General features: G+C 50.2%; 4 protein-coding genes across 4 annotated transcripts; 2 read left to right on the top strand and 2 right to left on the bottom strand.

Annotated features, from left to right (window-relative positions):
• Positions 1-302: 302 nt before the first annotated feature.
• C8Q69DRAFT_484038 (hypothetical protein) lies at positions 303-4,382 on the top strand (the record flags this gene model as incomplete). Its single annotated transcript, XM_028631751.1, has 5 exons — positions 303-792; positions 865-2,162; positions 2,227-2,350; positions 2,951-4,146; positions 4,221-4,382. The coding sequence occupies 5 exons, from the start codon at positions 303-305 to the stop codon at positions 4,380-4,382; spliced, it is 3,270 nt and encodes a 1,089-aa protein (XP_028488582.1).
• An 882-nt stretch (positions 4,383-5,264) lies between these two features.
• On the top strand, positions 5,265-6,520 carry C8Q69DRAFT_449208 (putative steroid dehydrogenase). Its single transcript, XM_028629345.1, has one exon. The coding sequence runs from the start codon at positions 5,428-5,430 to the stop codon at positions 6,406-6,408; it is 981 nt and encodes a 326-aa protein (XP_028488581.1). The 5' UTR covers positions 5,265-5,427; the 3' UTR covers positions 6,409-6,520.
• Positions 6,521-7,020: 500 nt separating this feature from the next.
• C8Q69DRAFT_449206 (ankyrin repeat-containing protein) lies at positions 7,021-8,704 on the bottom strand. The gene is made up of 3 exons (XM_028629344.1): positions 8,605-8,704; positions 8,315-8,486; positions 7,021-8,187 (listed from the first exon to the last, which is right to left on the bottom strand). Coding segments are annotated over exons 1-3 (954 nt in total). The 5' UTR covers positions 8,607-8,704; the 3' UTR covers positions 7,021-7,407.
• Positions 8,705-9,671: 967 nt separating this feature from the next.
• On the bottom strand, positions 9,672-11,521 carry C8Q69DRAFT_394370 (peptidase C65 Otubain-domain-containing protein; the record flags this gene model as incomplete). The annotated part of the gene is made up of 7 exons (XM_028627648.1): positions 9,672-9,750; positions 9,808-10,233; positions 10,293-10,564; positions 10,670-10,947; positions 11,007-11,070; positions 11,132-11,218; positions 11,276-11,521. 7 exons carry the CDS (start codon positions 11,519-11,521, stop codon positions 9,672-9,674), a joined length of 1,452 nt encoding a protein of 483 aa, XP_028488579.1.
• Between the last annotated feature and the right edge of the window lie 1,473 nt (positions 11,522-12,994).

The raw sequence follows: 12,994 nt of genomic DNA, 5'->3' as shown, positions 1-12,994 counted from the left end.
CTGTGCTGTCGCAAGCAGCAGGCAGCGAAGCGCTGAGTAAGCCCGCCCCTTCAACCTGAGCTGACGGGAACCTCTCGACCTCTGCCTTGACATCACCTCACCATCAACCTCCTCCCATCGACTCTGTCTTCACCTCAACAAGCGCATCTATTTTATCATTTTTCCTTTTTCAGCCGCCCTTCGGATCAGAGGCTTCTTGGCTTGTTCCTGGAAGCTTTTCGTTCCGTCTTGGACCTCGGTCTTCCCCTTCCTCGCTGGTGCTGTTGGACCCCGTCGTGTGAACTGAGCTCCCAGCTGGAAAGATGCCGGCCGAGAGACGTTCTCTAAGGTCAAACAGCAAGGCCGACCCTTCGTCGTCGGCCAACGGTGAGAAAACACGCTCCGGATCCCAGAGTTCGAGCTCCAAGGACAAGGCCACCCCGACAACCCGATCTGCGGCGAACAAGGCCAAAGCGGCCCCAGCCAAGAAGGGCGCGAAGAGCAACGCAAACTCCGAGATGAGTGGGAACGAGCAGCCGCATGCCAATGGCTCTGAGCGTGTAGAGAATGGCGTGAACGGTTCGGAAGACGTGGTTATGGAAGAGGATACGGCAGGTGGGCCTACATCGTCAAGCTCCAACAGCACGAATCGCGATGGTGACGAGAAGATGACTGTTGTAGTGCCCCCCTCGAAGGGTTCTAGATTATCCGGACAACCGGGCCAGGACAAGGAAGAAGACGTCGCGATGGAAGGCGCTGAGGAGGAGGAGGCGAAAGAGCCTGAAGTCGATCCATACGAGAAGACGGTGCAAGGTAGGCCTGCGCAGATCCTCTGCGATACCTGATGGACTAGATCATGCTAATGCTATCTCCTTTCACTCACAGATATCAAGACCAACTTCGTTCTCCTGGAGCGTGCGGTGACCCACTTTGACCCCAGATTTACCCTCCGGGTCTTGCGGTCGATCTCTTCGATGCGGAAATACCTCACCCCGGATGTGCTGGCAGAGGTTGTGGTGGACACATATCCTAGCTCGAGTTCGACAGCCTCGTTTCTGCTGGAGGCCATCGGCAAGGCGGACGCCTACAAGTATGCTGTGCCCACCTCGAAGATGGAGCTCGATTCCGACAAGCCAAAGCCGGCCATTCGAGAAATCCTCCCAGAAGTTGATGTCTATCTCTCCATCCTCGTCCAGATTTCTCTCTACGACAAGAAAGAGGTTCAGGCTGGCGCCCGATTCTCGCAGGGCCTGGTCGAGCGACTGCGGACGCTGAACCGGAGGACCTTGGACTCCCTTGCAGCTCGCGTGTATTTCTACTACTTCCTCTTCTTCGAACAACTGTCGCCTCTTCCTCCGTCACCAGCAGCTGCCGTCATCTCGATCCGCCCTACCCTGCTCGCAGCGCTCCGAACAGCGGTTCTCCGAAAAGATGTCGACACTCAGGCTAGTGTGACGACGCTGCTCCTCCGCAATTACCTGTCAACGTCTCATATCTCCCAAGCCGATCTACTCATCTCTCACAACCAATTCCCCGCCACTGCCTCGAATAACCAGATCGCACGTTATCTGTACTACCTGGGCAGACTTCGCGCCATCCAACTGCAGTACACGGACGCTCATGGACATCTTGTTGGAGCCACGCGTAAGTCGCCGACCACTCCCACTGCCGGCGGCTTCTACCAGGCCTCCACCAAGCTCCTTGTCGTCGTTGAGCTCCTGATGGGTGATATCCCCGACCGTTCGCTCTTCCGTCAGCCAGCCCTTGAGCGTGCACTGCACCCTTACTTCCTGCTTGTGCAGGCCGTGAGCGCGGGTGACCTCGATGGATTCCTGGATATTGTAAACAACTACAGCGAGGTGTTCCGGAAGGACAACACATACACCTTGATCCTGCGTCTTCGCCAGAACGTGATCAAGACGGGTATTCGGATGATGTCGCTGTCGTACTCCCGAATCTCTCTGCGTGACATCTGTGTCCGTCTGGGCTTGGAGAGTGAGGAGTCTGCCGAGTACATTGTTGCCAAGGCCATTCGGGACGGTGTCATTGAGGCAACCCTTGACCATGAGCAGGGCTTCATGAAGAGCAAGGATGTCGGCGACATCTACGCCACCCGAGAACCCGGTGAAGTCTTCCACGAGCGAATCCGTGCTTGTCTGGCTCTCCACGATGAAAACGTCAAGGTATGTTACTCGAGCGCAAAACTTGCTTGCAGCATTAGATACTGATTGAAACTTTTTTTTGTAGGCTATGAGATTCCCCATGAACCAACATCGTCTGGAGCTGAAGAACGCGCAGGAGGCTCGTGAAAGGGAGAGGGAGCTGGTCAAGGAGATCCAGGAAGGAGATATAGATGATGATGACGCGGGTGGTGACTTTGATGGAATCTAATGGTTGGGATTATATGAATTTGCTGCTCTGTCCCCGTCACCGGCTTTCTCATGTATGATGCGGGCTGGAACGAGGAGAGATGCATATGTTTACTATTCTGTCATCCCGCTACACACGGTACAATGTTGATGGAATTGGCTTTGCGTTATGTCTCATCATGGCTTCTTCTTTTTCAATGGTTCGCTTTTTCTCCCGGGTGGATGGGATGGTTTGGGTGTGTCTGTACAGTCCAGCAGGGTTGCCTTCTGGCCGAGCGACTTGTAATCTTCCATGCATTAGACAAAAAGCCACCAGCTTTTCTCTTTGGTCTCTGTAACGTTCGCATCCATGGGTGAAATTGCCCTGTAGAGTTCCGCGTGGCCGTGGGTTTGTTGCGGACTGGGCCGTGCCAGAGTTGTTCCGGCCCGAGTTGGGAGCTCGTCGAGATCTCCGGCTGTACCTGGCAAGCAAATTCAACGACTCGACCAACCCACAACGTCCGCCCTGGGCCACTTTATCCAGGTCCTGACCTCGCAGGCTTTGGAGTCACGTCCTATTCGATTATTCTACATGCTCAGACTCTGATTCAACACCCTCGAAGTCTCGAGCATGCGAGCTCGACCCGTCCGAGCCTCCGGGCTGATACTTTCGTCACGAGCTCCATCTTCCAGCTCGACATGCTCACAATCCATACCTCATAATATTTTCCCGCCCCGGATACAGTTCAATGCGCGTGGATATCGTCCTTCCCGGCGAAAGGAGATCTCTCCGCTGGGTGCAGCCGTCACTGCGGCGCAGAATATCATCTCCAAGGGCCTGCCGAAAGCTCCACCGGGCATCTCAGTTGACCCATTGCGAATCGTGGGCAAGGAATTGAAATTCCTCACCAAGAACATTCGACAGCTTGTGGGTTCAGGACATCCTATGCTGGATAAGGTCGCCAAGTACTACACCAGAAGTGAAGGGAAGCAAATACGGCCGCTACTCGTGCTGCTCATGTCCCAGGCCACTGCATTGGCACCAAGAAATCCCAAGCCCCCTGCTGTGAATCCCGATACAGTCAGTGATCCGATCAGCTCGCCGCTGGTTCTAGCAGACTCCAACCCCGATACGAGTCCTCTCACCGCTCCGTCGAAATATGACCTAGCGGACGATGCCAACGTCCTTCCTTCTCAGAGACGACTTGCTGAGATCACCGAGCTGATCCACACGGCCTCCTTGCTTCACGACGATGTCATCGACAATGCTGTCACCCGCCGCTCTTTTACGTCTGCGAATCTGGAGTTTGGTAACAAGATGGCTGTCCTCGCTGGTGATTTCATGCTGGGACGGGCGTCCGTGGCCCTGGCGCGTCTGCGGGACCCGGAGGTGATCGAGCTGCTGTCCACTGTGATTGCCAACTTGGTTGAAGGAGAGTTCATGCAGTTGAAAAACACTGCCCAGGACGACTCCAACCCGGCGTTTACTGAGGATACGATTTCCTACTACCTGCAGAAGACGTACCTGAAATCCGCCAGTCTGATCAGCAAATCTTGCCGTGGAGCTGCTCTTCTTGGAAACAGCGCCCCAGAGGTTGTGGAAGCTGCCTACTCGTACGGACGTAACCTGGGACTGGCATTCCAGCTGGTCGATGACATGCTGGATTACACTGTGAGCGGTGCCGAATTGGGTAAGCCCGCGGGAGCGGATTTGGAACTTGGACTCGCGACGGCGCCATTGCTGTTTGCATGGAAGGAAGACCCCGAACTGGGAGCCCTTGTTGGTCGCAAGTTCTCACGCGAGGGCGATGTAGAGAGGGTGAGTTTACTTTTCCTTTGGCTGAGAACGAGTCAATATGCGATCGAGGATGAATGCTGACAGATCCCACGCAGGCCCGTGAGCTGGTTGCTCGCTATGATGGTGTCGAGAAGACGCGTGCCCTGGCCCAAGACTTCGCCGACAAGGCGGTCGATGCCATCAAGGACTTCCCCGAGAGCGAAGCCAAGGCCGGCCTCGTCGAAATGTGCCAAAAGACGATGAACCGCAGGAGATAGACGACGCCAGGCATATAGAATTTCCAAGATGTGTATGTATTAGTGGTCGGGGAAAAAGACAACAGGAACAGAACGGATGAAGATCACGTTGTTCCAGGTTGCTCTTTTTCTTTTTCTAGGCTACCGCATGTCGAAACAGATCCGCAACGACAGAGCAGCCACCGACAACTCCCCTCTTTTGTCCTACATTGCATCCTTCCTCATTGTCTTACTACTCTGATCCATACCAATCCTTTCTGCCAGATGGTAGCTGCACTATATACGGGGATGAACTCCTGCGATTACTTGACGTCGGCCCTGTGCTGTGTGAGTACTGGTACGAGAAGCGGCATCATATCGTCCTTGCTGTATAATGGGATTATCCATGTGGAATTCCTCTCTTGCCTCGTTTCCCCCTCCCTCGTGTGCGATGTCTCATCCTGCGCCATGTAGAATATGTGTTTTTCTAAAGAGTTGCTCCATCTCTTTTTTTGCCTATTGTTTTTTGTACGGTAGATGAGAAAAAAGAAAGCGGAAAAAGAAAAGAAGCAACGGGATAAATAAAATACGCGAATATCTCCTAAAGTAATAGCAGAGTACGGAGTATTATTAATGCCCCGAATCGAAGTGAGAAAGAGAAACAGCAGTGACTTAGATGGCTCGACTGCTCCTCTGCGGTTTTTCCTAGGGCTTTCCTTTAACGTCAAAACAATGTATAATTTGATTTCCTTATTAGGAAAAACGTCTTTTCGGGACGAATTGGAGCTTAAACTAAGTAACTATACTATTCCCATTATACAGCAGCCCCCTCGTATAATCTGAGTCTAGGGGTTAATTTTCCGCAAGAAGGAAGCACTTACGAATCAAAGGTTGGGGGCCAAGGGTTGGGGGCCAAGGGCTGCCCAAGGGTCTTGAGATACCTAGTTTGGCACTTATATTATATTGCGAGTCAGTAACTTCCACAAGCCAGCAACTACAAAAGGGCGGTGGATTCCAAGTTTGTTTTCAGCTTCGAGGCCGAATAAAACAGTTAATCTATCACACTCTATACTGATCTTTTCTGACCATGGGAACCACCTGGTCCCAGTTCTTCCCTCCTAAACCCACCCTGACTGAGAACAACCTACCCAGTCAACGGGGCAAAGTCTTCATCGTCACAGGAGGCTATTCGGGCGTCGGACTGGAGCTGTGCAAATTGCTCTATCAGGCGGGTGGAAAGGTCTATCTTGCAGGACGCTCTGAAGAGAAAGCGCGAAACGCAATCGCTACGATCGAGGCTCTGCCCGGTAATGCAGGCGGAGAAGTTATCTTCCTGCCACTGTCCCTCGATGACCTGACGACCATCAAGCCAGCAGTGGAAAAGTTCACAGCAGCCGAATCACGACTTGATGTCTTGTTCAACAACGCTGGCGTCTCTAATCCGCCGAGAGGCTCTATCTCCCCACAAGGCCACGAGCTACAGATGGCAACGAACTGTCTGGGTCCGCACCTTCTAACCCAATTATTACTCCCGATCCTTCAACAGACAGCACAGGAAGCACCATCTGCTAGTGTTCGCGTTATCTGGACATCCTCGATCGTCGTCGATCTCACCACGCCGCGAGACGTACCCTCGTTTCTGGATGAAGTCGAGCACCCACCACCCGACCAGCAGCGGAGTTATCTCAATACCAAGCTGGGAAATTGGTTTCTGGCTCACGAGCTAGCAGTCCAAGCCGGCAGCTCAGATCGCGGTATCCTAAGCCTGGTGCAGAATCCAGGGAATTTAAAGACTAATCTAATCCGTCATTTCCCTGCCATTCTCCCTTTGGTTGTGGCGCCGCTGCTGCATCATGCTCGGTATGGTGCGTATACTGCCCTCTGGGCAGGATTATCGAATGAGCTGACCTTGGAGGATGGTGGGAAGTATGTCCTGCCGTGGGGACGATTGCATCCAAGTCCGCGGGGAGACCTGCTAGGAGCGATGAAGACGAAGGAAGAGGGGGGGTCTGGAGTAGCGGATGGATTTGTGAGGTATTGTAATAAGTATATTATGGATTATATGTAGAATATTCCTCCATTAGGTAGGTAGTTAGTTACATGGGTGGTCTTGTGGTCAGATGATTTCAGAATATTCTCCTTAATGATAATAATATAATACAATCTACAGTTATTCGAAGACATTTACTTCTACTCGAAAAGAAACTTGAATAGATAATTTCTAAACTTAAAACTATATATACATCTTTATTACAATATCTCTTACAGCAAGATAATGGTCTAATTATCTGAATTTGTGCTTTGAAATTGGAGACTTTATAACTAGAGTCCCAGAAGCTTTACTAGGTTAATCTCTTGTACTTATAGAAATAATAACCCTCGACCGAGTCATGACTGGACAAGTTCCAAGCAGAAGATAACGACCTGTTAAAAGACTTTCTAAAGAGTAAGTGCGTACATCTCTAACCAGGACATTCCTAAAGAAAAAATGTAAGCTGCTAGAATGTATTGAGCTGCAATTATAGAAGTGGAAATTCACTGAAGATACTGCACTGTACATACGACCATATACTAAGTAGTCCTGTCGAAGATAAATTAATTATTAATGAAACCCCAAATAACTAGATCACTTTATTACAAACACACCGGGACAAATAAACTAACTAGAACTAAAGAGTTACTCTTAACACTCCAACTCCTAGGAGTCTATTGACATTTCTAAGTTCTAATTATATACAGAATGGAAAACCCATGCATGCAATACCAAAGACAAAAATTTGAACCGTCGCTGAAAACATGTATGACAAAAATAAGGGAAGAGAGAAAAAAAAAAGACAGAAAGCAAAATATAGAACTGAATTCAAAAATACAACTCCTGCAGATGCGATGCTTGATAGATGTTGAGACGCCAGGGGGCTTGTGCTGTAAGTCCGATCTATATAATTCAGCAAGAAAAGAAATAGACGCCAGGGGGAAGAAAGCGGGGGATGGCTATCGAACAGGGACAGACAGCTTTGGCTGCCTTTTTCTTGTCCTGTGAATGTGTGCGTATATATATATCCTTTTCTCACTCGTCATCTTCAGTAACGAGTCTGATACCCGGGAACGTCTGTGTAGAAGTCTTCGGCACAGCACCATTTATAACCGGTTTCGCGACCGGGACATGTTGACGCGGTTCTTCTTCTTCTTCCTCATCGTCGTTGTCATCATCATCGTCCTCTTCTTCATCATCATCATCTTCTTTTCTTTCTCCTTCCTCTCCAGATACTTCGTCCTCAATCTCATCTTCCTCTCTCCACACAATCAAATTCTTATAATACTGCGCTGCTTGCCCCGAAATGGAGTAATCGAGCGGCGTATAACTCGCCTTGTTCAGCGCCAACGGCTGCGCTCCGGATGCCAAAAGCACCCTTACGGCTTTCAAGTTCCCCCACGCACTCGCATGATGCAGGGCTGTGTTCCCGGCAAAATCAACACATGTCACAGACGCGCGATGCGAGAGTAACACGCTCAGCGTGGATGTGTCTTCAGCGGCCGACGCAGACGAAGCAGCGCGGGCCCGCGATGAGCGTGGCTCGATGAGCGATGGGTCGTGCGGAATGATATTTGCGGGATTCGAGCTCTGCGCGGCTAGCATCAGCGGAGTCATGCCGTTTCGGTCGGGCCAGTCAATTGCGTGTGGGAAGGCATGGCAGAGGTAATGGACGCAGGCAGGGTGGGCGTTGGCGGCGGCGAGATGGAGAGGTGTTTCGGAGTCGGTGTTTAGGCTGATTCCTGGAGCGGAGTCGTCGCCTGTTTTGAGGAGGATGGGGGTGCAGGAGTCGTGACCGAGGGCGATGAGGAGTCTCTAAATCATAGTGTATATTAATTTTTTGTTATCTATAAGCAAGGGTTCTCTCCATCTGGAGAGAGCAGCAGTGAAGAAAAGAAAGAAAAGAAAAAGGGGAAGTACAAGGAAAAGGGCAACAACATACAACGATATCAACATGTCCATGAAGGGCCGCGAGATGCAACGAGGTATTGCTCTTATCGGCGAAATCCGGATTATACAAATAAGCCAAATTGTTCCTGATTATGCGCTTGACCAGCAAGACATCGTTGAGGACAATTGCCCGTCGAAGACGCACTGGCACTGGCAGTTCGACCCTGGAGATTGTTTACACCCGGATTAGCGGAGAGCAGAGCCAGCACATTACGCAGCAGCAGTAACACAGACGAATGCAAAAATAGGAAAGGCAAGGGAAGAAGGGCGAACAAAACATACATTCCGTCATCATACTTTCGATAATGGTCACAACTGCTGGGTGGACGAAGGTGGTTGTGCAATCTAGGATGGAAGGGCCAGCATGGTGGCTGATGATCGCTGGCAGGTCTGAGTCTCAGGGGAGAGAAATCTGGGGTAAACAGGAATGAAATTATTACTGTAATTGACACTATCGATAACTTACTACTCCTTATTACGCTTCACTGAACTAAACCAACTAATTAGTAAAACTATTTTAATTAGTTAGTTAAATAGCTTAGTTAACTTATAATTAATGTAGGTAGTAATAATAATTATTATTATTATCCATCCATGGACGTATAATTACCTTAACTAACTTAAGCTTCGTTGCCGCCCGGAGATACACGCGCCACGGTTATCTCCGGTAATTATCAGTATGTATCTGCGCGAGTTGCTTCTCCTTCATCCTATCTTGCTAGAATGTCAACTAGCTCGAGCTATCGTAGCGGCTACTATGATGTTACTGACTAGAATGAACATATCGAAAGGTAATGGATGACATTCATTGAAAATTAAGCCCAAGGAACCAGTATCATAGTATGGTCGTTAGGTAAAGATTCGTACGAGCATCTCAAACCGCCATCTGGCAGGGAAGAAACCAAAGACAACCGCCTGATCAACGAACTGGCTAGAGGGTAGTAATAAATCAACCCGGAAAAGTAAACCACACCACACAGTGAAGATGGTACACCCGAAGAAAGAAAAAGAAAAAGGGGGATTCCAATTGAAAGTCCCGGGCAAGATGCAACGCCCAGCGAGCTAGCTACATAGAAACGCCATGCATTGACAGTCGCTGAAACATCGACAAGAGAAGAAGATATCAAAATGTCGTAGAAGGGACGTTCGTTCACAAGCAGTCATAAAGAGGGTGTTTGGAGTAAGCGAGGGCGCATTGACGCTGACAACAGTCCCAGCGTCCGGTAAAGTTCATCATTCTGTCTAGGGGGCTTTTTGGGAGACATTCGTGTTTCGTCGTGGAATTTAGTTGAGGCATTTGTGGTGGAGCGGCCGTTCTGCCTCGAAACGGTCACCGCTGTATAAAGGTTTCATTTACGGTGTTCACTTGGCTCCCAGTGTATCGGTTCGAAGTCCGAGTTCTGGAAGTGAGCTTGATTGTACGGTGAACTAGAACTTAGCAGTCAGCAAAAGATGGATCCAGCTCTCCACCAAGAAACAACCTACTTCTTGAACGGGGTCGTCACAGGAAGCGAATGGCTCAAGTTGGGCTTCATCACAAGCGGGTTCAGTCTTATCTGCGGTCCATCAGATGATCGGCTCACCACGGGCAGACCGGGTGGCGGAGAGGATGGCATCACAGGAGGTGGCAGAGGTGGAGGCGGTGGTTGGGCGGAGACAGGTGGAGGATAGAAATTGTTCGGTGGAGATACGACATATGGACTTGGAGGTGCTGGCGGCATCGTGTTCGCTCCAAAGGCGAAGGAAGGATCCATCATCAGATTCGGCACTGCCATCAGATGAGGGTTGACGTCGAAGGACAGGGCCCCTTGGTCCCACGGAGAATAATTGGTCGTCATCCCATATTGAAAGTTGACTATAGGAGCCATGTTGACCGTCGGTTCGGCTCGGTAGATGAGATCGTAGTGGCCCCTGAAGAAGATCGGTTAATTGGGATAATAATCCAGAATTACTGGATAGCAAGCACTCACGGTCGGTATAGGAGCCTGATTGTGGCAGGACTAGGTCTGTTCGGAGTTAGGACATGGGGCGTGACCGCATCTCCTTCGCTTCGATCAAGATACAAAATCTCGACTGCGAATCCCGAGCCTTCGATGACTCCGTCCACGAGTGCCTGGAGACCGACTTCATCAATCTCCGTCTTGACAGTTTCGACCCTGGTAGCACAGTACGAGTCGAGAGGCATGGAGAGGAATGCTTGATATCGGTGGGGATTTAATTTCATCCATGCGCTAGTCAGCAACTGCACGATAGAAAGATGTCAGCTTCGATAGAACATGAACGGAGTTGTAGATGGAAGGAACAGCAGTACGGGGCGGGGGGAAGGTATCTAGAGTATCCTACTGACCCTGAAATGGGTGATTATGGCGCTCGACTCATACTCATTGTTAAATGCCTCTAACAGGAAAGATTCGTCAAAGGAATTACTCTGAATGCCTTTATGGATCTCGCTTATCAAGTTCGTCAGAAGAGACTCCGTAGCATCAACAAATATCTCGTAGAGGTGTTCCGATTGTCCCACTTGATCAAGCAGCCGGCTTAGGCTCTTGATCCGCAACAGTTCCTGCTCGACACGCACCGTGTCGCGAAGGGCAAAGAGATTTTCGAAATAGCCAAATGCGACAGCTAGAGATTATAAGTCAATTGATCGTATCATGTGTGTAGTATAGACGTCCGAACCATACCTCTCCAACCACAGTTGCCGTCCCCTTTCATAGTCCGGGAGTAAGGATGTGTGATGGCAAGGGCCTGTCGACGTCAGATATCTCAGAGGAACAGAAAAAAAAGTGTCACATGTCCTACAACGTACTCTGGTTTTCGTAGCAAGGGTAGGATCAGCGTTAGCATATTCGAGGGTGATATTCTGGCTTTGCTGTTTCTGCGAGACAAGAGGTCCCTAATTGTCCCAAGGCCTGTGAGTGCGTGGTCCGATAGACAAAACGGAACTCCTCACCTGTATGTCCGGTTCATATTCATTTGAGAGCTTCTGAAAACGCTCCATCTCCTCTGGCGAGAGCTCCATGATGGCGGGATTGAGGTTCCCCCGCGAGAGAAGAGTGGTGAATTGAGAAAGTTGCAGGGCGAGTGGGGCGGCGTCGGAATAGTAGCTTTGAGGAACAGAGTGCGGGGAGAGAGGATCACCGTGAGATGGGTGACTGTACGGTCCAAAGTTGCTCCACGAGATATCTGATAATGACATGACACGACGAACAGTCAGCGGACTTCGCGATGCGATTGGAATTGCATTCGTCTGGGCAACTGAAGACACAATCAAACGGACATCAGCACGGAGACTTCGGGCGGACGACTTGCGCGAGAGAGAAATGGCAGTCAGTCTTACGCACGTTCAATGGTATTTTCCCTTATTCCCTTTGTGTCTTATCTGTCTCGAATGTGATATAGCTTGGTTCGGAGACCGTAGCGTGTGATTTGATTCCAGATCGAGAGGCCAAAACAAGACACTTTCCACCGCCACATCCAGCGTTGGCACCCGAAAGATGATGTCGAATATTCGTGTGAGTGATTATTTCCACCTCTCTTGCTTAAAGGTATACTGTTGCGGTAACCGAGAACTCGTCGTCTTCTCCGACCTGTCAGAGGAGCGACTCCGAGAACGACGCGAAGCTCGAGAACGGGCCTGCGCCAGAGATAACGGGACACCTTTGGACACTTTTTCCTGTTGATAGAACAAGCGTAAACGTTAGGCGTTTATACACGCGAAAGAGTCTGGATTGACGTAGACACGACTTAATGGTGCGGAAGCTTCTGGAGAGAACAGTACAGGATGATATTGGGGCAGGCTTCGGCTCATGGACCTTACAAAGTGGAAAACTCAACCAAAACCCGGCCAATTCTCAATTGTGCGCAAGGTCGAGAAGAGAGAGAGAGAAAAAAAGGCAGTCAGAAAAGAAATAAAAAAAATAAATAAAACTAGATTGTCCTACTCGAGGACCATGCGCCCCAGTTCGGGTCGACAGACCGACTGCTAAACAAGCAAAGCTCGGGAAGCTTAGCAACCCCAACCGACAGATCAGCGGTCAAGTTCTACACCACCAGCAGTGCCACAACTGATGAAGAGATGTAAGTCAAAAAAAGGAATATATCTTCCACTGGACGCGACTGATAGGCATAGTTGGATAAAATAGACCAGGATGGGCAGAAGCCCGAAGAGAAAGATGGAAGTCTAAGATCGGGAGAGTGCGGGGTCGCTTGTGATGACAATCCACACGATAGCAGATGACCGGGGGAGCAATAATAATACCTTTTTCTCTCTGGCAAAGTGTGAGACGAAAGCCACTGGCCCAGAACGTGATAAACTGGGAGAGAAAGTGCCAGGCCCCCGGTTAAGGCGAGCGGGATAGCTGCGAGTGTATCTCGGTCCCCAGGGACACCGACGATGTGAATTCGCTTTCAAGATTCTCAGCAGGCCGTTGGTGTTTCGCTCCGCGCTCTGTACTTAGGGCGCAGGGATCGCAACTCGGCCGAAGAGTCGTTGAATCCCCGCCTGGTGGATCAGAGCTAAGTACTCTAGATTCCCGTCTAGAGAACGGAGACACGACGATGAGATAGGAAGTCGGTGATGGTGAGCGCATCGGGGGGGTTTTCTCCAGGGAATCAGGCTGATTATTACCGGGCAAGATGGTCATTCCTCGCGCATCATCTTGGCCGCTTG

This window comes from Paecilomyces variotii (assembly GCF_004022145.1).
Source record: "Paecilomyces variotii strain CBS 101075 chromosome Unknown C8Q69scaffold_1, whole genome shotgun sequence".
Lineage (NCBI taxonomy): Eukaryota > Fungi > Ascomycota > Eurotiomycetes > Eurotiales > Thermoascaceae > Paecilomyces > Paecilomyces variotii.
Note: the sequence above shows the minus strand (reverse complement) of the source record. Positions and strands in the feature narration are given on the sequence as shown.

What these genes read in the sequence shown, in the direction of transcription:
- C8Q69DRAFT_449208 (XM_028629345.1), top strand. Translation starts at nt 5,428, where the DNA reads ATGGGAACCACCTGGTCCCAGTTCTTCCCTCCTAAACCCACCCTGACT.
- C8Q69DRAFT_449206 (XM_028629344.1), bottom strand. An exon ending in ATGGACATGTTGATATCGTT is followed by an intron (nt 8,188 to 8,314) that starts GTATGTTGTTGC and finishes ACTATGATTTAG; the next exon opens with AGACTCCTCATCGCCCTCGG.